The sequence below is a fragment of the Anabrus simplex genome, chromosome 4, assembly GCF_040414725.1.
Source record: "Anabrus simplex isolate iqAnaSimp1 chromosome 4, ASM4041472v1, whole genome shotgun sequence".
Taxonomy (NCBI): Eukaryota; Metazoa; Arthropoda; class Insecta; order Orthoptera; family Tettigoniidae; genus Anabrus; species Anabrus simplex.
Window position 1 is genome coordinate 76117107 of NC_090268.1, and position 26880 is coordinate 76143986.

Consider the following 26880-nt stretch of genomic DNA (forward strand, 5'->3'; position numbering starts at 1 on the left):
TAACACTGTTCTTAGGGAGGTTAGGCAACAGCTTCTCACGAATCTACTTCTCAAAATTCTCTACGTTCATATGGCCATGATAATCTCCTGACGATTTCCCGGCCTTAAAAATAAGCAACCATCATTCCAGGAACCCATCTTCACATCCCGCATGTACAATTATTAAGCGGTTCCATGTGCTTCTGCTGGTCATAACACCAGGTTGATTGTCACTTTGCCAACACTTACTACATGTTAAATTATTATCTACCCATGTTTCATCTATATAAACAATGGAACGATCATCTCTTCTGTAACGCCACATAGCTCTTAAGTACCTACAGCACCATCTGACAATGTTTGGGCGCTCCACCAATTTTTTTCTGAAATTCTGACACTTCTTCCACTTAAATCCCACCTCTCTTAAAATTCTCCTCAAGGTATGAACGTCCTACGGAAATTCGATTTTCCCCTTGATGGCACTCAAAAGCTTGGGGCATGTAGGGACTTTCTTCTGGACTACATAAAAGTCTTGAATTACTTCTCTTATAACCCCTCTATTAAACCCATCACATTGCACTTTTCATTCTTGGGGCTGTGGGCGATGCTTCCCTGGTGTTGATAGTGATGTATCGCCAGCTCCTGTACTTTCCTTGTGAATTCTACTCACTGTGCTGACTGAAATGCCTGTGTAATTAGATACACGCAAATTAGTTTGCCTCAACAACTGTTTCAGTTACCCTGCTCGTGCCTCTTCATCACATTCTTGGATAACATGTCAGATAATCTCCCTAGCTTCACTGTGGATAGTCTTTCCTTTCTTCTCGCAGGGTTCCATAATAGTAATACAAAGCAGCACTATAATAACATAAATGTTCTATAACACAATTATGTAAGCCTCACTATATAAATCGCTGTTCAACACTTACAACACACAGACAAGATCAACACTGCCGAACTGTTCGACTGGCCACTTGTATCATCAAAGGGAGACTGGCTGCTGGCTGTCTGACTGACGATACTTTTAGGAAGAGCTATAGCCGAGACGACAGAGAGAGAAAGCTGCTCCCCCGTGTTCCACCTCACGCCCCACTAGTCTTCTCTTTAGCTTGCATCTATATATGAAATTTGGATACTGAATGTTAAAGGTGTGACGGTCCAGAAATAATGTGTCTCTGCTCCAACTGCTCCAGTGACACGTTGCCGGTCCAGTGACAAACCGGTCAAACCACAGATGGAGCTGAGGAGCATGGTTCCGTGGTGACACGCTGCCGGTCCAGCGACAAACCAGTCCAGCCACAGATTGAGCTGAGGAGCATGGCTCCACGGTGACATGCTGCTGGTCCAGTGACAACCGGTACAAGCACAAATGGAGCTGAAGAACATAGCGTAGTAGGCTTACGTAGTCAGCAGATGCACGATTTGCTCTGTTCGATTATGTCATGATTACGCCTGTCTTATCTGATTCGATAATGGCACACTGGTGGTAGGTTGAAAGTATCGAAAATATTTTTTATCTTCAATTAATAAATATACACATAATAATGTTATTTGTTTTACGTCCCAATAAGTACATTACGGTTTTCGGAGACGCCGAGGTGCCGGAATTTTGTTCTGCAGGAGTTCTTTAACTTGCTAGTAAATCTACTAATAATAATGTTATTTGCTTTACGTCCCACTAACTACTATTACGATTTTCGGAGACACCGAGATGCCGAAATTTAGACCCACATGAGTTCCTTTATGTGCCTCTAAATCTACCGATACGAGGCTGACGTATTTGAGCACCTTCAAATACCACCGGACTGAGCCAGGATCGAACCTGCCAAGTTGGGGTCAGAAGGCCAGCGCTGTACCGACCAAGCTACTCCGCCCGGCACAGTTTTATTTCAAGAAATAAATTACAAGTAGACTTCTTGGAAAAAGTAACGATTACAAGTAATTTTTTAAATGTAATCGTTACAAGTAATTCGATTACTTTTACCCAATTACTTCCCAACTAGGAAAGTTATAATATTTTGTGTGCAATTCTTCCCTAAGATTCTGACATGTGAATGACCTATAATGTCGTTTACAAATTGCCGATGATCATTTTGAAATATCTGACGTTTTAAAAAGTATTCAGTGTTGTGAATTTAAAATGTTCATTGATCATATTCGCCAGATTGAATGATTAGTTATAGTATTAAAAGTGACGTTTAACTATATTTTAACTATGTTGAGAAAAACAAGTTATTATTATTATTATTATTATTTGTAGAAACGTTTTAATGGTGAAGTAGATTACTGTGGATTTCTTTCGTTCACATGAAATATTGAACACCATACCGGTATGTCTCCCTCCTGTTCTTGTCACAACCTCCCTAACGGTACGGGACGACGACGGCTGTGTCACTGGACCGCTTGCGAATAGCAGTAACAACACTTTCCGGTACAGCAAACTGTGAGTCGCAGCGCAAGACCGTCACAGTAGCAGACAGCAGTGGACCGGTAGCAGCAAACTTGGAGTCGCAGCGCAAGACCGTCACAGTAGCAGACAGCAGTGGACCGGTAGCAGCAAACTGTGCATCGTATCGCAACACTGTCACAGTAGCAGTGGACCGGTAAAGAAGAGTATCCTGGAACAGGTTATCACTGCTCTATTTGGAGAATAGGTGACGCGTACCGGTACGCCAGTACCGACACACCTCTACTGAATTTAGAAACTAGAGTTTGCACAGTTTTAAGTGCATGTTCCAAGATAATTTCACACAGGGAAAGCATTACGTAAGGAGAAGAGTTTGCCAGGTTTGAAAGAAGAAAATAAACTTTAGAATGAAGTTCTAGTATCTATCTTTAATAATACCTTTGCATTTTTAATGTACAACAGCAGTTGAACATAACAAGCAGATTTTGGCCATCTATTAATCTCCCGCAAGGCACTGCAGATGATTGGAAGAAATAAATCACGAAAGCCTAACAGCTTTGGTTGATCATTTGAATTTTTGTTTCTTCTTCTTTTCATGAATTATGTGGTGTTTCTTTCCGCCAAGTTTCTTTTTCCATGCAAGCTTTTTCTTCTGATTATTCTTTACTTTGTATCGAATAATTTGCTTTAACTCTCTTCTTTTAGCAGCAAAGTTATCTTCATTCTCAACTTTCCGTTTCAGGAACTGAAGACCCTCTAGAAAAAATAAAAATGGTTTATTACAAATACAATTATAATATTTTTAATAGCTAACACTTAACCTATCTCAAGATCATTTATTTATGAATTTTTCTCAAAGTAATTAAATAATGAAAGTTTCAAAGAGTATAAATTAGGTTCCAAGTGACATTACAGTCTTTATCAGCTTTATGAGGGAGGTGAGAATTATACCAATGGAAACATGCCTGTCAGAACTGAAGTCTTATTCCTTTGGTATCTATGTGAGAGAACGCCTTAGTAAGGAAAAGATGCCCAAAGAGAACTGATGATCAGTGGTCTGATATTGTCGAGAACTATCTACGAGTATCATGTAATGTCTGAACTCAATGAACTTCAAGGGAAGCTTACACAATATGTTGTGTTGCCCTACAATTTGGCTTGGCATAGTCCATCAGGTTACAGCTGTGTAGTCAAAACACTCAGATTGGAAGTCTGGCTCCATCGCTAAATGGTTAGCGTGCTGGCCTTTGGTCACAGGGGTCCTGGGTTCAATTCCCAGCAGGGCCAGGAATTTTAACCATCAGTGGTTAATTTCCCTGACACGGGGGCTGGGTGTGGGTGTTATCTTCGTCATCATTTCATCCTCATTACAACGTGCAGGTCACCTATGGACGTCAAAGCAAAAGACCTGCACCTGGCGAGCCGAACATGTCTTCGAACACTCCCGGCACTAAAAGCCATACGCTATTTCATTTTAGATTGGAAGTGCCAAAGCCATAACCCTTTGGAATGAATATTATGTTCAAACCAAAATTATCTCCAAGAAAGACCAAGGTTGTTGCGGCTCATTTTCCCTAATCCAATTTTCTGACAGGTTTTTTTTTTTCTGAAGCAATTTTTTGTATATATTCCTCATCCAAAACCCATTTATCTGAAGCAATTCTTCCGAATCCTTTCCAAATTACTGACAAACTATACTAAAAGCAAATAAATATTTTGAACATCCCATTACATGGACAACTTATCGCTTCAAGTGACGTTCCCCACCACTGTGATGCATGAATTTGAAAAGAAAAAAAAGTGCAGAAACAATATAACAATCCCAAAGATCGCCAACTGAAGATGCATGCACTTATAATGCTTGCCTTTGCCTTTGTTTCGACTGAAAATGTTTTGCACACCACTGAAGAACTACGTGAACATGCTTTTGACAAAATGTTACCTAATATTAGTCGACACTTCACAGTAAAAACAAACCAAACCCAATGGCGCAACAGCCCCGAATGACCATGGCCTACCAAGTGACCACTGCTCAGCTCAAAGGCCTGCAGATTATGATGTGTTGTGTGGTAAGCACAACAAATCCTCTTGGCAGTTTTTCTTGGCTTTCAGGATCGAGGCTGCCATCTCACCATCAGCTAGCTCCTTAAATGTAATCACCCAGGCTGAGCGGACTTCAAACCAGCCCTCAAATCCAGGTAAAATTCCCTGACCTCGCTGGAAATCAAACCCAGGATCAGCTCACAATAAGCAAAGCAGTAAAAAAGCTAAGTTCCACAAGATTTCAAATACTCTGCTCTTTCAGAATTCCAAAGAGAACAGGGTGATTCTGAAGCTACGGTAAATGAGTTCAGAATGGGGCAGAGAGTTAGGACAATGCAGAGAAAATGGAGAACTCCTCACAAGGGGATAAAAATACTGTTATGGGTACACAGCTTACAAGAAAGAAAGATTTCCTTTGCCAACTAGGCCACAAATTCACATACATTTTTTCATTGGTTATTGTTATCCAACAATTTTTGTAACTCAACAGGAATAATGTTGAAAGAAATGAAATCAAATACATAAAGTTTAGAGAAAAATAACTAAGAAAATTTGTATATGGTGAACTAGACACAGAAAATCTTGATTTTCTGAAAAGTTGACCTGTAACTTGATGAAATAGTGGAAAATCATTACCATTGTGCTGAATATCAATGATGCAACTGCAACAGGTATGCTTTTGGTTAAATATTTGATAATAACAAGGTGATATTGATTTTGAAGGATCTCATGCTTGAATATAGAATTACCATTAATATCAAGCAACAAATCAATACCGTATGCCCTCATTGGGGTCAAGGCCATTGATGAGTGCCTTCCTAGGGTATTTATTAAGTATTCACCATGTCAATGAGTCTAATTCAGCAACTGTTAATGTTTTTTATGACCAAGATTGCATCAGGTAGCTCCTTGAGTGTCCGCATAGAACTGGCTCAACTCTACTTCGAACCCTAAAACCATGTAATGTAGTTATTTTGTCAGTTGGTCTCCTGCACGCATTATTGTTGTGAAATCTTTATGTAGTATACATTATTTCCTTCTACTTCTATTCATAAAATATGCTATTTTCTTTCAGTTGGTATTTCCATGTTATTTCATATATCTTTGAAGAGAAAAAAGAATGGCTGAGAGAGGCAGATGTAAGGACTGTGGATGTGAGTGGGAACTAAGGAAGATGAGGAAAGAGTGAGTTTTAGGGAGATAATTAGACTTGTAACGGAGGACAGGAATGAAGATGGGTCTCCCTCAATCAATGTACAGGATACAGTAAGTAGGCAAGGAAGGGGAGAAGTAGTGGAAGACTGGTGGGCTAATTTAAGGGGAAGGAAAAGGAGGACTAAGCATTTTTCTCAGGGAGTGGGCCCAGGAGAGATTTCAAAGAGGAATCGGTATGAGTCACTGCAGATAGATTTGAAGAGGGAAGATGAAGATCACGGAAGTTTTACAGAGGAGGGGTGGGGCAAGGGGAAAGGGACAGGTTTTACATGAAGCATTGGACAAATACCGTGTATTTTAAAGTATTATTATCCCTTAATTCTCCAAATTTAGTCCAACCAAAGCGTGTAACTGCTTTTACTTTCTTTTTTTCCTGCTAATATAAACTATTATGATTCAATTTTATTCACAGCACAAAATGTTGACATAATCTTGCATTCTCTTAACATCAGCAGAAAAAAGTGTCTGATCTTCTGCTCGAGATTGACAGAGTTGTACCATCATCAACATTCATCTTGATGCTTAATTAATACAGTATAGTGTAGGTCTACTGGTTAGAGTTGCAGTTTACCTACTACAACGAGAGGAGCATTCAACCAACACCGATCGCCCTCTTATTACCTGAGCGCTCATAATTCATGCTACTTCGTTATTCATCAGAAACATTTGGTAACCCTTGCAATAATCACAATCAATCAATCAATACAAGTATTGTATTGAGTAGGTGGTTGTTAATAAAAGAATTTTATAATTTTAATATATTATCCTCAATACGGTTCCATTATGAGATTAATTACATAATCAGAATCAGCCTTCTCAGCGCATTCGTGGAGGGAGTACGATATGTTGCGCTCGCTCTGTTGCAGCTCACTAATACTAACATAGTTGGGGATGTGTGGGATCTAGTTACGGCAGCACGGAAGAAGTTTAAGGAAACAGAGATTGTTATCAGTGGGATTCTGTGTAGGAGGGATACTGACTTGGGGGTGATTTCAGACTTAAATGTGGGAAACTGGAAGTGAGATTTGTAGATCCTAATCATAGGTAGGAGATAGGGATGTACACTCAGAACCTCGATGGTACATATAAGTTAGGGGGTTTGTTTGCAAGAGATAGGGAGGTACATCCAGGGAGCAGTGATGACAGCATAGGAAGTATGAAGTCAAATAACGAATAGAATTAAGGAATAGAAAGGAATAGAATAGAATAGAATTAAGTAATTTGACAGATATATATTAAACAGATATTGTAATAGGAATTGAATCACGGCTGAGAAGTAATATTATGGATGTGGAAATTTTCTGTCGGAACTGGAGTGTTTATCGTACAGACATGTCAGGAATGACAGGTGGGGAGAGTATTCATACTGGTGAAAGAAGAATTTGTAAGCTACTAAAATGTTTTGGATGAGAAACATGAAATTCTAGATGTAAGACTTATCTCTAAAGATAATAGGCAACTTGATATTTTTGGTGTACAGACCTGGCAAGCCTGGCGCCAACACTGATGCAGAATTATTTCATAAGCTATGTGGGGAACGACACTGAAAGGAACGTTATTGTTGTGTGTGATCTCAACTTACCAAATGTTAACTGGGAAGAGAATGCAAATGACAGAAAGCATGACCAACAGATGGTGAAGAAGTTAATATGGGAAGAACAGCTGAATCAGAAAGTAATGGAACAAACTAGAGGGAAAAATATTCTAAATATGGTGCTGATAAAACCAGATAAGCTCTATAGAGAAACTGAAGTGATAGATGGTATTAGTGATCATGAAGCTGTCTTTGTCATAGTTAAAAGTAAATGTGATAGAAAGGAATTCAAAAGAAGAAAGGAAGGAAGAAAGAAAGAAAGAAAGGAATTTTATACTGAAACACTAGGACTAGTTTTGGCCCTTTGATTGGGTCATCCTCAGCTGAATACATGCATAATCTTAATACTAAAAATAGCACTCTTCAATAATTAAAAGATTATATCACTGTTACTGTTCTTAAAATGTTCACTTACAAGGAAACCCATCTGTAAGTCTCTGATCTGATTAAGATTTGATACGACAACTTCAGTAGGAATGTTTTATTCAGCCATAGCAAAATTAGATGCCCAGTCGTATATTTATCACCTGTTTTGGGGTGTCAAAGTTTGCTCATTTAAGCAGAGCACAGACAGGCGGAAAGCAGGTAGAGGCGGGGCAGCCGGCCAGTTCATGTCTCACACTTTCACTCTTTCTCTCTCGCACACATGGTACTTCCCCAATTCTGCTTTCCTTTGGATCTTTTCCAGTTCTTGAATATTTGGGCTGAGAAGACTTTGGAGTAAGGGGACAGGATGCTCGACTATATGGTATGTTACAAGTAACTATTCTCATCTTAGAACCCGTATTGAAGATCGATTATGATATAAAAATACAATGGTTTATTACAATCCACCTATTCAATACATAATTAGCTTAGTTAGGATCACATCCTTACTAAATTGTTACACATAGTACATGTTTCGTTCTTTTTCTGAGCATCATCAGCCACAATAGTTTCTCTAGGTTGATTAGGATCTCGACCTTAAACTTTTGAATTAATTTATGGTACTTTACAAACATATGCTATTTTACCAAATTCTTTGACAAACTTAATTAAATATAATGTTCATATATGTATCTTAGCTATGGATCTAGAAACTTAACTATTATGTACATATTCAACTAAATCTATTATAGTCTTAAAAAGTTTGTTCTTTAAGCTAAAAACATTAACTGTCTAAAATCTTGAAAATGACATTGTCTCTTAAATATGGAAAATGAACGAGACTCTGTAAATGAACTCGTTAAAACTTTACTTGAGATCTGTCTAAAATTATGAATTACAGCTAATTAGATTTAGCATGTTTATCATAAATGATATTGTGGTTTCTCCCTATCGTTGACATAATGCTGGAATGACTTGTTTTATGTCAGAAGTCTATTTGTTGTTTTAGTCCTAAAACATTGTGTGTTTGTATGGGGAATTAGTCTAAAGGGACACTCTAACTTACAGTTGAAATCTGATGTAAACACTCTAAATTTATTATATTCCCAAGCTCTGGAGGAAAGCTCGAGTGGTTGCACTACTTAAGCCTGGTAAGGAGCCAAACGATCCTAAAAACTTTCACCCAGTATCGTTGTTATGTCATTGTTTCAAGATCTTCGAGCGCCTTATCCTTAACTGAATTAGTGGCATCCTCAAAGGAAAGATCATTCCTCAACAAGCTGGTTTTCGACCTGTAAAGTCATGCTGCAATCAGATATTGAACCTTACTCAACACATCGAGGATGGTTTTGAACAGCGTAAGGTAACAGGAGTTGCCTTTGTTGACTTAACAGCAGCCTACAACACCATCGACCACAGAAAGTTGCTTAGGAAAATTTACCAGCTCACTAATGATTATCAACTAACATCTCTTATTGGCATTCTCCTGCAGAATAGAAGATTCCAAGTCTCTCTCCATGGTAAGAAGAGCAGATGGCACATACAAAAGAACGGTTTACCTCAAGGCAGTGTGCTCTTTAATATTTACATTAATGATCAACCCATAATGGAACATACCAGGCTTTTCATCTATGCCGACGATACTGCAATGTCTGCCCAAGGAAAGACATTTGAAGAGGTGGAGGGAAAGGTGACTTCTGCACCAGATACTCTTGGCTCTTACTATGAAGGCAATTATCCAAAGCCAAATCCCAACAAGACTCAGGTGTGCACATTTCCCTTAAGGAATAGAGAAGCTCGGCGGGAACTGGACATCATATGGCAAGGCAAACGACTTGAACATTGTCCAACACCTGTGTATCTAGGTGTTACTCTTGACCAAACACTGTCCTTCAAGAAACATTGCCACATCACCAGGTTGAAAGTTAGTTCACGGAACAATATTTTGAGAAAGCTCACAGCCACCACCTGGGGAGCAAGCCCTCGCGTCCTGAGAACCTCTGCTCTTGCTTTGTGTGTGTCTGTTGCAGAGTACACTTCACCTGTGTGGAGTGCATCCACTCACACCAAGCAGGTTGACATTGCAATCAACGACACCATACAAATCTTGTCGGGAAGTCTGAAGCCAACTCCAGTTGACAAATTCTACCCGATTGTTGGAATAGCTCCCCTCCCACTATCAGAAGGGCTGTTGCTGCTAATGCAGAGAGTACGAAGCAGACTAATGATTCTCGCCATCCACTGCATGATCAACAGGCTGTAGTCTGTCGAATAAAGTCGAGAAAGAGCTTCATCACCAGGACTCAACCACGGGTAGGAACATTAGAGTCTAACCGCATCACCTGGTGGAAGAGCATGCTGCCGTCTGATACCCCTGCAAAGGAAGAGCTAGCTCCAGGAAATGACCTTCCCCACCCCTATTTGGAGATCACTTAATCGTCTTAGGGTGGGCATCCCTCTTTGCAAGACCAACATGCAAAAATGGGGCATACATCCAGCTGATGGAGGTGCATCCTGCAAGTGTGGTGTAACACAAGATCCGAACCATCTGCTCATCTCTACTAAAACAACCCTGCACTACACAGGACCTGATCGAGGCAAACAACAAGGCCATCAGAGTTGCTACATTTTGGAAATGCTGACTGGACACAGAATGATGATGATGATGATGACTCCAAATTTAGACTTGAGCTTGTTGATATATCTGTAACAAGGAAAAATTACGTGTAAATATCTTCTATTAGTCTGTGTAAGCCTCGCCTTAAAAGGAATCTTCACTTACCCCTCTGACTGCTGCCTATATGTCTGGTAGTGTTAACAACTGCTTGTCGCTCCGTTAGCACTCCTCGTATTGTATGAGTGCATTTTGGTGGGGAGTGGGAAGGGGAAGTGTGTGGCGCATCGAAGGCTGGTGCGGTTTTTAGAGGGGGACAACTAGAAGAAGCATAGGGAGGGGTAGAGTTTGTTTGTGTAGTGGGATTACTGACATTTTTAGGAACAAAAATGTTAAAAAAATTATTTATATCTGACTTAAGTGTTTGTATTAATTTTGGTAATTGTTCTAATAGGGGATTCTTTACTTTGATCTCATTGTTTAGGTTTCTATCTTTGTTAAACTGCTGATCTAAATGAATGTAGATATTTTCCAACTCCGTCATCAATTTTCCCTTTTCGATTTTTCTGATTATTCTTAAATCTCTATGTTTGTGAAACGGTGTCCAGTTTCTTGCATCTGAGCATTGCGGAATGTTTATTATGTTTTGCTGCATTAATATGTTCCAGATATCTAGTAAGAAAACTCTGGCCAGTTTGGCCAACGTACGAAAATGCGCATTCTGCACATGTGATTCTGTAGATTCCTGATCCTTGTTATTGGTTATTGTTTGAATTTACCTTATTATGATTGAAAAAATATTTTGGTTTGTGTTTTGGATTTTAAAGGCAATACTTATTTCTCGTTTTCTCATAGGATTAGTGACTTGGTATATGGCTGGATTAGTAAAAGTAAATGTTACAAACTTGGATTTTTTGATTTTATCCGGGATGAGATTAGTAGCCATTTTCAGTTTCACCTTATTAATGATCTTATTACCGAGCTCGATAGCTGCAGTCGCTTAAGTGCGGCCAGTATCCAGTATTCGGGAGATAGTAGGTTCGAACCCCATTGTCGGCAGCCCTGAAAATGGTTTTCCGTGGTTTCCCATTTTCACACCAGGCAAATGCTGGGGCTGTACCTTAATTAAGGCCACGGCTGCTTCCTTCCCACTCCTAGCCCTTCCCTGTCCCATCGTCGCCATAAGACCTATCTGTGTCGGTGCAACGTAAAACAACTAGAAAAAAAAAAAAAAAAAAAAAAAAAACGTCGAATGAAGCTAGGTCCTTTATGAAATTGAGTTCCTTCCTTAAACTGTTGTTTGCAAGAGGAATTTTTAGGGCTCTGTAAACCAAACTGAAAAAAGCCCCTTGTTTGTGAGATTGAGGATGAAATGATTCATTTCTAATTTTTACAGGGGCATATGTCAGTTTTCTATGAAGTTGAAAATCATATTTGTTTCCTGTACGCTTTGTATTAATGTCCAAAAAATTTAATGACATACTGTTTTCCTCCTCTTTAGTGAATTTTATGTTTACAGTCAAGATTATTTAAGAAGTCCAGAATATTCTCACTATTATTTTGTTTACTGTCTATTATGACAAAGGTGTCGTCCACTTATCTCAGCCATAGACACAGCCCTTTTATGTTTGTCAATATTTTGTTATATTCCAAATGGTCCATATAAATACTGTTCCTTTCTCATTGTAAATATAATATTAGAATAGCCTGGATATTAGGTTATTAGACTAGTTTAGATATGAAAATATGTTTTTATCTACTTGTTTCTTGGAAGGATTAGATATGTAATATTATTTTCTTTCTCAACCTAAATATAATATTAGAATAGTTCGGATAATAGGTTCTTAGACTAGTTTAGATACAAAATTATTTTTTATCTACTTGTTTCTTGGAAGGATTAGATATGTAATATTATTTATTCCTCAACGTAAATATAATATTAGAATAGTTTACATATTAGGTTACTAGACTGATTGAAACGTTTAAAAAAAACACATGTAAACATTTGCCACTGTAATTGGGATTAGAAATCCTGTAGTGCGAAATAAATAAATAAATAAATAAATAAATAAATAAATAAATAAATGAATGAATGAATGTTAGCTAATATGGCTGATGCGGGGTCTCCCATTTCTAAACACATCTGATGGTATATTTTTCTATTGAATGTGAAATAATTGTTATTTAAAACAAATCTTAATAAGTTAATAAATTTTTCTATTTTGAACTTGCTTAATTTACTGTGATTGACTAGATTAAGTTTGATTATGTTAACAGTTTCATTGATTGGTATGCTTGGGTACATATTAGTTATATCAAATGAACAGATCTTATAGTGTGGTTGTAAGATGAATTTATTAACTTTATCGAAAATGAAAACCTACAACCTGTTTTCCAGTCATTGACCGGGTCAGGGATGGAATGAAATGAAGCAGATATAGGCTATTGGTACGATGGGGTCGCCACTCCCAAAGTGATTTATTAATGACTGATAGATGCTATGAAATGAGAATGGAGAGTGTTGCTGGAATGAAAGATGGCAGGGAAAACTGGAGTACCCGGAGAAAAACCTGTCCCGCCTCCGCTTTGTCCAGCACAAATCTCACATGGAGTGACCGGGATTTGAACCACGGTATCCAGCGGTGAGAGGCCGACGTGCTGCCGTCTGAGCCACGGAGGCTCTTTATTAACTTTATCACAAAAATATATTGAATTACTGATTGTGGATTCATTATTAAACCTATAGTGCTTTTTCAGGAAATGATATATGAATTTAGATGTTTTATACATAGGACTATTCATACTGTTGATTATAAGCTGCATAGGTATATTAGCTTTGTGGACCTTGGGCAGAGCCTTGGCCATTGGTAACTTTGGATTCATGTTTATCATTTTCTGGTATTCCTGTTCATTAAAAAGAAAAGTGGAATTTTAAAATAATTCCTTTAAGTTTCACTGAATCCTGATTGTAGAATCTTTCTATATTACTGAGTAGGCTATCTGAAAAAAAAAATCTTCTACTTTATTAATATAGTCTTGTTTATTTAACAGAACTGTGGTTTCACGTTTGTCTGCTTTGGTTACTATTATGTTATTTTCATTAATTTTAGTCCATAATTATTTGATTTGCTTTGTGAGAATGGGATCAGAATTATTATTTATTTTTCTTACTAAAGTTGGGAGTTTCTTTCTAATTTCAAATCTAGTATCATTTTATAAATCTAAAGGTAGTTTCCCTATATTTGACTTTTTTTTTTCCCTTTAACACTATTTGTTCGGGGCGTCGACGCATGTGGATCTTTTGTCCCTACTGGCACCCTATTGTATGAACCTGCGTGTAATTGGAATGGCGGTAGTGTGGAATGTTGTGTGTAACGATAGGAAAATTAAGGATGTCACAAACACCCAGTCCCCAGGCCAGGGATATTAATCATTACAATTAAAAAACCCTGACCCGGCCAAGAATCGAACCCAGGGCCGCCGGGTGACAGGCGGACACGGTGCCCCCTACACCGCAGGGCCGGCGGATGCACTGCCGCCTACACCGCAGGGCCGACTCTACTTCTGCTATGGTAGTGATCACATCTTCTATTTGATGTTGATTAGGCCAATTAAATTTTGAACCTTTATTGGGTAGGCTCATTTCACTTTCAGTAAATTTGATATCTGACAAGTTTACAGAAGTGGGGATATTTGTTAAATTTGAAGTAGAATTTCTTACTCTTTTGTTACGTTCCTTAGGTTTTATATTATTTTCTCTTAAACGTGTGATTTTATTTTCTAGAGTTTTTTGTTTCCTATCCAAAATATCTACAAGCTTCTCTCCAGCAAAATGTTGGACTGAATACAATTTTATGGGGATAAAAGCTGTGAAATTTCTAAATGTATGCGATATAACTGTAAATTCAAAAACAAATTTCTTTCTATAATGTGTTTTAATCTCATTTTTTAACCAAATCTCATTCACCTTGTTTTGTGAGTTTACTAATTTTGGCATAAATAAGTTATGTCTTTGTACCGATTTTAAAAACTTAGGGCCGATTGCAGAAACAGTGTTTAGATGATGTCTACGGTTAAACAATGCCTAAGTATGGCTGCCGCATTGCAGAGACGCCATTTATCATTTAGACACTGTCTAAAACCGATGTTCAACCGGTCATGTTTAAACACTGCCGAGAGCACTGTATCACAATCAGAGGTTAAGTACCATGAAACATGTAATTTGTATGATCATGCTGAGACGTTTCCGGGAAGAAAGGTTAGTCTGACTGCCCCTCTGAGGGTCGCCCGCTGCTAAATCACAGCAATTCATTTGACATGTACGGGGAGATAGATCTTAAAATAAGGTTTCACTTTTCGAGAGACTTGTTTCTTGAGACTGACAAAGGGACAGTCCGGTAACTGTCAACTTAAATTCAATTCTTGGCAACCAATATGTTTTATTATATACCTGGAGTAATTTCCATGGAATTATAGGTCACTTTGACTACATACGTATCAGATTTACGTGTCCCGATCGTCAGAGGGCTGTCACATCAACCGGGAAGGATTCACTTATATTTACTAAGTAAACACACATAATAGTGAAAATAAAAAATTAGGTTGTATGTGGTTTTTGTATACAGGTATATAATCGTATAAGTTTTCAGCAACTATCAGACAGGAAAAGGCAAGTGGTGGTGGTGGTGGTGGTGATTATTGTTTAAAAAGGAGCACCGGGGATGAAGGGCCATGGCATAATAACAGCCCTAGTATTTGCCTGGTGTAAAAATAAGGAAACAATGGAAAACAATCGTTAGGGCTGCTGCTGATGCGTTTCGAACCTATGATCTCCAGAACGCAAGCTACATCTATATGGCCCGTACAACACACTCGGTTACACATTACTATTGCTTCATCTTCCCTTCGTCGAAGCTACCGTATTTATGAGTAGATTACACTCACTGTAACAACGCTATAATCAAAAGATACACTTCCCCGTACGGCGGCGTGTCGCTTTAGTGTCGATAATATTATGAGATTTAATTTCCACCAAAAGTGATACTTTTATCTGCGGGCAAGGCATGCTCATGCTTAGCCATATTTGAGTAATGTGTAGGAAGACAAACAGCTGACTGATGTTCGGCGCACACACCGATGAATTTAAATGGTTGCGACAAGCAAAGAGTTGCATGAAAGATACTTCTATCTCCATTTTCAAACCAATATTGAAACTTTAAATGATGTCTAGTTAAACATATGCTGAACACTGTTTGTGCAATGGAAGATTGTTCTCGATTTAGACGTTGTTTAGGTAGACGTTATCTAAGGCTTAAAACTAGTCATCGTTTCTGCTACTGGCTTTACGTCGCACCGACACAGATAGGTCTTATGGCGACGATGTGACAGGAAAGGACTAGGACTGGGAAGGAAGCGGCCGTGGCCTTAATTAAGGTACAGCCCCAGCATTTGCCTGGTGTGAAAATGGGAAACCATGGAAAACCATATTCAGGGCTGCCGACAGTGGGGTTCGAACCACCTATCTCCTGAATACTGGATACTGGCCGCACTTAAGCGACTGCAGCTATTGAGCTCGGTGCATCGTTTCTGCAATCGGCCCTTAGGTACTAATTTGTCTTTCAAACATTCCTTTAAAAAAAAAAAAAAAAAAACCGTATGTCCTTGGAGATCTTACCAATCTTAACCTCGAGATTAATAAATGTGTTCTTATATTAACATTAGCCTGGTTGGCTATTACATTACAAGTAAGTATTCTCATCTTAGAACCTGTACTGAAGATTGATTATGATGTTAAAATACAATGGTTTATTACAATCCATCTATTTAATTGCTCTCTCCCCCTATGGATCAGTGGAGAGTGCTGGCCTCCAGATTTAATAACGGCAGGTTCAAACTCGGTAAAGGTAGTCGGATTTTTGAAATGCAGAGTACGTCCATTTGACACTCCATGTCATGAGATGTTGGCATGTAAAATATCTCTAGCGACAAAACTGGTGTTTAGCCGACAAAATTAAAGAGTTCTGGTTTCTCTGCCATATGGTAATGGAAAATGTAATTTCAAAATTTATGCACAGGCACCCTAAATGACACCAAATCAAAATGTCTGCACAAGGTATCTGAGGTCATAGAACTATTATTACAAAATAACTGGTGGAATGACAGGAAATAATGGAGTGGTTTATATTCCAAATGAACCTGGCCAGTGGCTGGAAACTGTGCTATATAATGATGAGACTAAATATCTCGAGAGATGTCAGTGTCAATAGAAATAACCAAACAGTTAGGGATGAGAAACATGAAATTCTAGGTGTAAGGCTCATCTCTAAAAATGGAAAGTGGAACCAAATACAGGGAAAAACATTCTAAGACGTGGTGCTGATATAACTACATGAGCTCTATACAGAAACTGAAATGTAAATTAAAAAATGGTAATCAACCCAAATAACAAGTTACAAGTCTTTGAAGACAAGAACCTAGGAAGGAGTAGTACCACATGACGATAAACACGACAGGCTACTTAGGGCAGAGGGAGCAACAGGAAGGAACAACCAGATCAATCACTAAAGAGCAAGAACTAATCCTTCATAGATAATTCTTTCCTCGTCAGTATCAGTAGTTTTTGATCCATTTTTTTTCAGCTTCTGACGAGCATGTATCTGCTTCCAGTTCCGTCAGAAAGAGAAGTTGAAGACAACCTCCACGCATTCACACAGAGCCAAGTAATAAGTTAAATTACCTGTTGAAGCTAACATAGAATTGCTGCTAGATGGGTATGATATTATTATTATTATTATTATTATTATTATTATTATTATTATTATTATTGAATATCCAGTACAGCATGGAACCCTATTTCACAAAAGTACATTAGGGCTGTAGTTTATAATCACAAAATATTTCAAAAATGAAAAAATAAGAGTTCAATTTGTTAAAGATGTGCTGAATGAATGTTAAGAATTGCTTATAACAACAAGGCTTCTTAAAAATATCATGCAATGGTTTAGAAAATACAAGATCATAACTGTTCAGCTGACACTCAAATGTAAGTCTTTTTCATTCCAAATGCAGGGCAGGAGAAAAGTAGACGATCCACTGTCTCAGGGGAACCACAAAAACATAAATATCCATCTGTAATTTGGATTTTAAATTGCTCAAGGTAAGATTTAAATTTTCCATGTCCTAACAGAAATTGCATTAGGACAGAGTTAGGCACTAATACTTTAGTCTGATCTTTAACTTCAGGGAAGAATAATTCTCTTGTAACAGATCCTTTCAAGCTAGAAGTCCAGCTATTGTTCTATTGATATATTTTTTGATTTGTCGCTTAACATAGCATATTGGAGGTTCATCATATGTAATTCCGATGTTTGATGTGGTGGCTAATTTTGCTAAAGAATCTGCTCTTTCATTTCCATCAAATCCTGCATGGCCACGAATCCAAGACATAACAGGTTAAGCAATTTAGAGAAAAAAATTAAACATTATGATACTGTATGTCCTATACTTAACAGTAAGAAGAGGGCCAATAATTGTTGAACAGTACAGGTAGAGAATACAATCTTATGTATAATATCTGTAAGATAATGAGTTTCAATAAATATAACTAAGAAAAATTACTCACCTTTAAGTCGAGAATCATTAGGAGTAAAAAAGAAACTTTCATGCCATGCTTCCCGCTGCTCATTTACTGATTTGTCAACAGGGGCAGGTTCTTGTTCATCTTCAGATTCACTCGAGTCATACTTGAATGGATTTATACTCCAACCAATTTGCTTCCTGGTTTTTATGTCTTTCTGCATCCCATCTTGGTATTCTTCCTCTGGGGAATTAAGTTTTAGTGAACGTAAGACCAAACAATTTGAATAAAAACAAATAATAAAGTACATCCCTTATACCTATGAAGTTTACAGTAGGTTTACGTGGAGAAGTGCTACTCCTTTCCCATATAAGACAAGGGCAAGCGAATAGTTTTCTTTTTTTTTTTGCTAGGGGCTTTACGTCGCACCGACACAGATAGGTCTTATGGCGACGATAGGAATAGTTTTCATGAGCTGTTGTTTACTTATCAAACCAGAACCATTTAAACTACATGAGCTGAGGTTCAATTTTTTTAATTTTTTTTTTAAACGATTTGCTCTACGTCACACCATCACAGATAGATCTTATGGTGACGATGGGATAGGAAAAGCCTAAAGCCTAGGAGTGGGAAGGAAGCAGCCGTGGCCTTAATTAAGGTACAGCCGCAGCATTTGCTTGGTATGAAAATGGGAAATCATATTCAGGGCCGCCAACAGTGGGCTGTGTGCCCCTAACCAATGGCCAACTCGCCTGGTGTCAAATGGTTCTGGTTTGATAAGTAAACAAGAAGCCATGCAGATACAAAGGAGTGAATTACAACAAACTGGTTCGTATGTTCTTTGAGATAAGATCACATCGGTTCACGACTCACGGATGGCTGTATGTATTTGAGCTCTCATTTGCAAACAAGCAGCCGCACATGTACCGGAAAGTTTGATCATAACCCGGCTCAAAAGTTGTCAACCAATTTAAGATGTATTTCAACACATAAGGAATACAGATTGAGTTGTACTAGAAATTTAAGTATTAAGTTCTCGACACACACATGGTTTTTTAAAGATATTATATAGAATATTCAGAATATTTTAAGGAGAGATGTTTTATATAATTTTAAAGATTTTATTTACAATTGACATGTCTGTGGCAGTATAAAGACATCAGTGGGAATTGATTTGAAATTTCTTATTTTATTGTATTAACTTTTTAAATAAGATTTTATTTTGTGAGACAAAGAATATAGTGATTGCAATATGGATGAATGTGCCTTACTAAATGATTTGAGTTGGACCTTATTTTGACACTAAATTATGTACAATAATGATGGAGTCTCAAGCCGAGATAGAGCGTACCCGTGTTTCTTAGCAAACAATTGCAACTGTTCTGCAGTCAGCAACATGACCACCTGTGGTTGTGCTCTATATCCACTTTTATTATTTCCTGTATCATATGTTCTGGATATGAAACAATTTTCAGGCACACATTTGTTTAACACAGTCCTCACTTCTGTTCAGAATGCATACAATCTACAAAAGCTCTAGAATTCAATTAATCATACAGAATAAGACAACTGAGTATTTAATGTCATACTCTGTAATCCACAGAGGTTGTTATTTAAAGAGATCCAATGAAAGTTTTTGAAAAATCATATAACAAAATCCAGCACAATATAATAAATATCAATAAAATTAATTCAACATAGAACAATATCCACTTTTATTATTTCCTGTATTATACACTGCTGGAGAAATAAAACATGTAACACCCTCAAGGACAAGGTCATTTTATAGATGTTGATTCCCATAGGGAATCTGAAATATTTGTCCTGAATGAGCAAATTTATAATACCAATATAAATGGTCCGTTATTGGACATTATAAATTTTCCAGCTAGCTCATTCTTGGTTGCCAGCGTTTCGCCCTCGTGTGCTAGGGTGGGCTCATCAGTTGGTACCTAGCACACCTACCAATACGCTGGCTAGTGCATATCGTGGAGGCCACCGCGTAGGCTAACTGGAGCCACCGGCAGTGCCAATGCACTAAGAGACTTTGTCTCATCACTAAAAAATTGATGCCTGCTTGGCCATCAGATGATATAGATGTTGATTCCCATAGGGAATCTGAAATATTTGTCCTGAATGAGCAAATTTATAATACCAATATAAATGGTCCGTTATTGGACATTATAAATTTTCCAGCTAGCTCATTCTTGGTTGCCAGCGTTTCGCCCTCGTGTGCTAGGGTGGGCTCATCAGTTGGTACCTAGCACACCTACCAATACGCTGGCTAGTGCATATCGTGGAGGCCACTGCGTAGGCTAACTGGAGCCACCGGCAGTGCCAATGCACTAAGAGACTTTGTCTCATCACTAAAAATTGATGCCTGCTTGGCCATCAGATGATATAGATGTTGATTCCCATAGGGAATCTGAAATATTTGTCCTGAATGAGCAAATTTATAATACCAATATAAATGGTCCGTTATTGGACATTATAAATTTTCCAGCTAGCTCATTCTTGGTTGCCAGCGTTTCGCCCTCGTGTGCTAGGGTGGGCTCATCAGTTGGTACCTAGCACACCTACCAATACGCTGGCTAGTGCATATCGTGGAGGCCACTGCGTAGGCTAACTGGAGCCACCGGCAGTGCCAATGCACTAAGAGACTTTGTCTCATCACTAAAAATTGATGCCTGCTTGGCCATCAGATGATATAGATGTTGATTCCCATAGGGAATCTGAAATATTTGTCCTGAATGAGCAAATTTATAATACCAATATAAATGGTCCGTTATTGGACATTATAAATTTTCCAGCTAGCTCATTCTTGGTTGCCAGCGTTTCGCCCTCGTGTGCTAGGGTGGGCTCATCAGTTGGTACCTAGCACACCTACCAATACGCTGGCTAATGCATATCGTGGAGGCCACTGCGTAGGCTAACTGGAGCCACCGGCAGTGCCAATGCACTAAGAGACTTTGTCTCATCACTAAAAATTGATGCCTGCTTGGCCATCAGATGATATAGATGTTGATTCCCATAGGGAATCTGAAATATTTGTCCTGAATGAGCAAATTTATAATACCAATATAAATGGTCCGTTATTGGACATTATAAATTTTCCAGCTAGCTCATTCTTGGTTGCCAGCGTTTCGCCCTCGTGTGCTAGGGTGGGCTCATCAGTTGGTACCTAGCACACCTACCAATACGCTGGCTAGTGCATATCGTGGAGGCCACTGCGTAGGCTAACTGGAGCCACCGGCAGTGCCAATGCACTAAGAGACTTTGTCTCATCACTAAAAATTGATGCCTGCTTGGCCATCAGATGATATAGATGTTGATTCCCATAGGGAATCTGAAATATTTGTCCTGAATGAGCAAATTTATAATACCAATATAAATGGTCCGTTATTGGACATTATAAATTTTCCAGCTAGCTCATTCTTGGTTGCCAGCGTTTCGCCCTCGTGTGCTAGGGTGGGCTCATCAGTTGGTACCTAGCACACCTCGATATGCACTAGCCAGCGTATTGGTAGGTGTGCTAGGTACCAACTGATGAGCCCACCCTAGCACACGAGGGCGAAACGCTGGCAACCAAGAATGAGCTAGCTGGAAAATTTATAATGTCCAATAACGGACCATTTATATTGGTATTATAAATTTGCTCATTCAGGACAAATATTTCAGATTCCCTATGGGAATCAACATCTATATCATCTGATGGCCAAGCAGGCATCAATTTTTAGTGATGAGACAAAGTCTCTTAGTGCATTGGCACTGCCGGTGGCTCCAGTTAGCCTACGCAGTGGCCTCCACGATATGCACTAGCCAGCGTATTGGTAGGTGTGCTAGGTACCAACTGATGAGCCCACCCTAGCACACGAGGGCGAAACGCTGGCAACCAAGAATGAGCTAGCTGGAAAATTTATAATGTCCAATAACGGACCATTTATATTGGTATTATAAGGTCATTTTATTCACATGCAAGGTGACAGGTAGTTCATCATTGCAGAAGTATATGATTACAACTTCAGACTAAATGAAATACACGTCACAGTAAAGGGCACCCAAGCAGTCAGATCACTACACAGTGTAACCCCTCTGGCGACAATGCAGGCATGTATTCGTGCATGAAAACGATCATAAAGGTGTCGAATGGCATCCTGCGATATACTGTCCCAAGCATCTTGCACCTTTTGATGCAATTCAGCAATGGTTCTTGCAGGCAGTGGAGAACACATACAGTTCCCACTTTATCATGTCCCATATGTGTTTAACTTGCAAGAGATCCGGTGATCTTGCTGGCCAGGGCAGTTGTTGTATACCATGTAGAGCATGTTGCATCATAGCAGCTGTACATGGATATGCACTGTCCTGCTGAAAAAGCACATCACCTTCCTGTCAAAGAAATGAGAGTAGCACAGGGACAACAATCCATGCAATGTAGCAGGTACTGGTTACGTTACTCTGCAGAAACACCAACTCCGACCACGAAATGTAACTGATGGACCCTCACACCATAAAGTCTGGGGTGGGACCCGAGTGTCGTGGACGAGTGCACTCTGGAATAGGCCGCTCACCAGGTGTACGCTGCATACGTGTACGTCCATCACTTGCATTTAGATAGAACCTCTTCTCTTCACTGAAGACAACAAAGCACCATTCCCCTCTCCCGTCGACTCTTTCACAACACCAGACTAGCCGAGCTTGGTGGTGTCGACGTGTCAGTGGCAGCCTGACACACATGTGATCGTAATCCTGCTGCAAGCAGACGGTTCCCAATGGTCCTTGGTGAGACAGCAGGTGCAACATGTAACCGGATGCTGCTCCTGGATGATGTTCGGTCGGCCACCGCTGCCCGCACAAGGTCTCGATCTTGATGTGCGTCTGTACTACACGGACGTCCGGAGTTTGGTCTACGGGTGTGGGAATGTTCTACAGACCACTGCTGAAAGCAGCGATACACCACCGATACATTGTGCCCAACATGTGCAATAACCTGTCGATACATCCATCCAGGTTCCCATAGGCCCACAAAGCTATCCCGTTTAAATGGCTGCAGTTGTTCAACAGGAACACATACTCATCAGTGGGGGATGGTTGTACCCTAGAATGAATGTTAAAAACACTGTTCACCTCTAACCTCAGCACAGTGACTGCCTGCAGAATCAAAAAAGAGAGCTCACAGACAGGTCTCCTCAGTGCCATCTGATCACCGATGTCCATGACAAATGAATCACTTACACAACAACCCTGCACTATGCACATACCCTTGTGCCACTGAACACTGTCCTTCAGGATGTTGCATGTTCTTTTTTTCTTTTTGGCAGTGTATGTTCTGGGTATGAAACAATTTTCAGGCATTCAGTGGCTTAACAGTCCTCAATTCTGTTCAGGATGCATACAATCTAAGAAACCACTTAGAATTCAATTAATCGTACAGAATAAGATAACTTGAGTATGTAATGTCATATTCTGTAATCCATGAGGTTGTTATTTAAAGAGCCCACTGAAATATTTTGAGAAATTATATAACATAATCCAGCACAACTTAATAAATATCAATAAAATTAATATTTTGACAAATTATATAACAAAATCCAGCACAACTTAATAAATATCAATAAAATTAATTCAACATAGAACAATAATAATTTACAAACCTTTCTCTCTAGAATCATTTGATCCAAACATTTCAAGAAGGCTGAACCCCTCACTGCTTTTCTTTAAAGAGTCTTTCAATGTATCGCTCACTTCATAATATTTAGTCTTTGAAACTTTAGGAACTAGATCACTGCTTTCAACAGTTTCAGTTTTCTCTTTTTTAATTTTCTTACGAGATGCCTTTTCATCCAACTTATTATCATTTTCAAGTTCAAGTACACTGTCATCCACAGATTTCTTAACTTCATACTTCTCATGGTCTGGCTTGGTTGGATCAAATCTTAACATAGATTTCCTCCTAAAATATATAAATGTAATGTTATTACTGTTATTATGACAATTCAAATGAAAGAAAAATAAAGGTTAAGGCATCCAGTTCAAAGAAAATAAACACACATTTTTGTTACATGTATAGTATGTGAACCTTTTCTTGAGCACTAGTTCTCGTTCTGCACTATGGAGCTCAGGGCTCAAGAAAAGTTTCACGTACTATAATAAGACCATAAAAAATTGCCATGCATTTATGCTCATGCCTGTTGTACGTATTTCTGTATATTGAAACAACGAAAGATTCGGAAGCATTTCATAAACGAGTCCATTGTCAAGCTATCATAATATCAAATCTTAAAACGGATTGGCTCATTGTTATGTCAATTTGAATCGGATCAAACTCTATAACACAAGTCAAAAGTTACAACGGTGGATCAAATATAAACGGGAATTATTTTTTAAAATTTACTGCATCAACCAATAAAAAAATACACATATAGAGATCACTTTTCTACACAGTGTCCTGCCTTTGATACACATTTTCTCCATCGGATTGGTAAGTTTTTGATGTCATCCTGATAGAAAGAAAAGGGACGTGTGCGGAGCCAGTTGCGCACGAACTCTTCTACACTTGCATCTTGATCGAACCGCTGTCCTCCTAGGTCTTGTTTGAGTGGTCCAAACAAATGACAGTTTCAGGGTGATAAATCTGGACTGTATGTAAGAAATAAATTGACCTTTTCAATACAATATATAAAGTAAATAATATTACATCAGTCTTGAGATTAGTTTCAGCCACTAAGACAATGCTGCAGGTATAATTATAACAAAAAACAAATACATATAATAAAAATAATTATAGTTATGGTCTTCTCGTCATAATATGATGTCTTTAAGTTAACTCAGGACCTTAGGCAAAGAAGTAAATCTCTAATGTCTGATGTAGAACAAGCACTGACTTGCTGGAGGAAGCAGGCAGGCCTGGCCACTAAGTGACTCTTGTCCATTTATTATAATTGCACTTCAATACGGAACAAAAATGAAATTTATAACTTATAATAAATCTGGACTGTACGGAGGGTGTTACAGAGGTGTCCAGTGAATTTCCTCCAGTTTTTCCTGCGTTAAAGTGGCAGTATGTGGCCTTGCACTGTCATGGAAAAGAATGATGTTTTTGAATCGGTTGCTGGCATCGCTTGTTGCAATACGCAGCTTTCGCTTCATCCAAAAGGTGACAGTAATAGGCTGCATTAATTGTCCTTTGTTTGTGAAGAACATCCACCAACAAAATGCCCGCGGAGTCCCAACACCTTTCCAGCAGATGGGCATGTTTTGGCCTTGACTGGACCTGCTTCGTCTCTTCACTGCCACTCCATGCTTACTTGCTTTGACTCTGGGGTGTAATGATGCAACCAAGTTTCATTACAAGTCACAATACGATGCAAGAAATCCTCTTCTTTCTCCTTGTAGCGACGCAGGAGTCTCTGACAAACTTCCTGGCGTAAAGTTTTTTTGTTCCTGGTTGAGGAGACGAGGAACCCACCTGGCAGACAATTTTCTGAAATGGAGTTTATCTTGAATGATGGTTTGAACACTTCCATAACTTATTCCTACGGCTAACACAATTTGTGAAATTTTTATTTGCCGATCTTCACCAATAATGTCACGAATGGCAACAATGTTGTCTGCAGTCTCCTTTTATGAAGTTTCATTTTCCACAGCTTCTCTTCCTGCCACAAATTTTTGAGCCCACTCATACACTCAAGTCTGTGAAAGTGTTTCTTCCCCAGATTGTGCGCAGAGCTGTCTCAAAATTTCAGAAGGTTTGGTGGCCTCTTTTGCAAGAAATTTGATAATGATGCGTTGTGCAACAGACGTATGCACCTCTTGCTCACTCATGGTGTACTGAAGCAGCCCAGCTCTCCACTATCGTTCACGTGCTCAAACCCCTTCTCCAGACGCCCCTACCAACATCCTGGCAAAGCCCCACCTCAGAATTATTACTAACAGCAGTGGTACATTCAAATTCCCATTTATATTTGATCCACATTCGTAGCAGTTGTCTGGTAGTTGTTGAAGTGAAATAAGTGTGGTTTAGTTTTTACTGATGTGTATCGACTTTTGTAATACCTCATAAACAAAAGTGCAAGTTCAATTAAGAGGATAACAGTACTGAAATAGTTGTGTGTTTAAAGTGTAATTCAGTGTTTATCATGGCTTTCCTGGCTCATGCTCATAGTAGTCACATATCATAGATCATTTGGTTTCAAAAACAAATTACCTATTTGTTGGCTCTTCTGAAAAACTTATGGACGTTTTTGTATTGTTAAATATGACAGTAACATTTATGAACTCGCGGTGGATTCCAGCAAGTATTTTTATTGTACAAACCAAAGTGACAAAGATAAGTCTGGCCTTTATTTCCTCTAGCCAACAAAATGCAAGTGCTTCCTGGCAATATGCTACATTCTTTATTACCATTATTGTTGTCTGGCTCTTTGACTGAATGGTCAGCATCAAGGCTTTTTGTTCAGTGTCCTGGGTTCAATTTCTGGCAGTGTCAGGTTACTCCTCTTCATTTACACACAACATAACCAACCAACACAAAAACAAGCAATAATGAATACAGTTGAACCTGCTTTATATGTAACTCTGTTCTGCGTAATTCGTATTTGTACGTAATTTCCTTTAGGTCTTGGCAAAGTGTAATTTAAAAGCGTGTTAATTAAATCTTATTTATACGAAATCTGTTTATACGTAATTCGCTGTTATACGTATTAAGTGTCAGTGAAATATAACTGAGTTTTGCATAATTGTAATGGGCACTTGTTTTTTTAAAAGAAACTACTGTATCTACGAAGTTTCCTCTTTGTTGACATAGGCAGAAGTAGAGCGGTCGGGTTTCGGTGCTGAAACAGAGCACAAAGAGTTTTGCCGAGTGACATTGTTGACCCTTTCTTACTGGCGGCTTAACCCTGACAGTAACACGTCTAAAAATATTGCTTTAATTACACCACACGTCTCAAAGACGTGCCACTTAAAGCCTATTATTTAAACTTACGTTTCAGTGGGCGTTATGCTCTAGAAATAGTTCGCACCAATTGCAAGTTTTATTGAATTCGATCATTTTAATTTACAAGGAAATGGAACGACTGAAAAAG

The 26880-nt window shown here is 38.7% G+C and overlaps 1 protein-coding gene across 1 annotated transcript in view; it reads right to left on the reverse strand.

The window, feature by feature from the left end:
- Positions 1 to 2800: 2800 nt before the first annotated feature.
- LOC136871647 (probable RNA-binding protein CG14230) overlaps positions 2801 to 26880 on the reverse strand; it is a 74046-nt gene continuing 49966 nt past the window's right edge. Inside the window, exons 6-8 of the mRNA XM_067145125.2 lie at positions 23449 to 23747; positions 17840 to 18037; positions 2801 to 3142 (exon numbers count right to left, since the gene is read on the reverse strand). Coding sequence (XP_067001226.2) covers positions 2952 to 3142; positions 17840 to 18037; positions 23449 to 23747 — 688 coding nt within the window. The 3' untranslated portion in view covers positions 2801 to 2951. The remainder of the gene's footprint in view (positions 3143 to 17839; positions 18038 to 23448; positions 23748 to 26880) is intronic.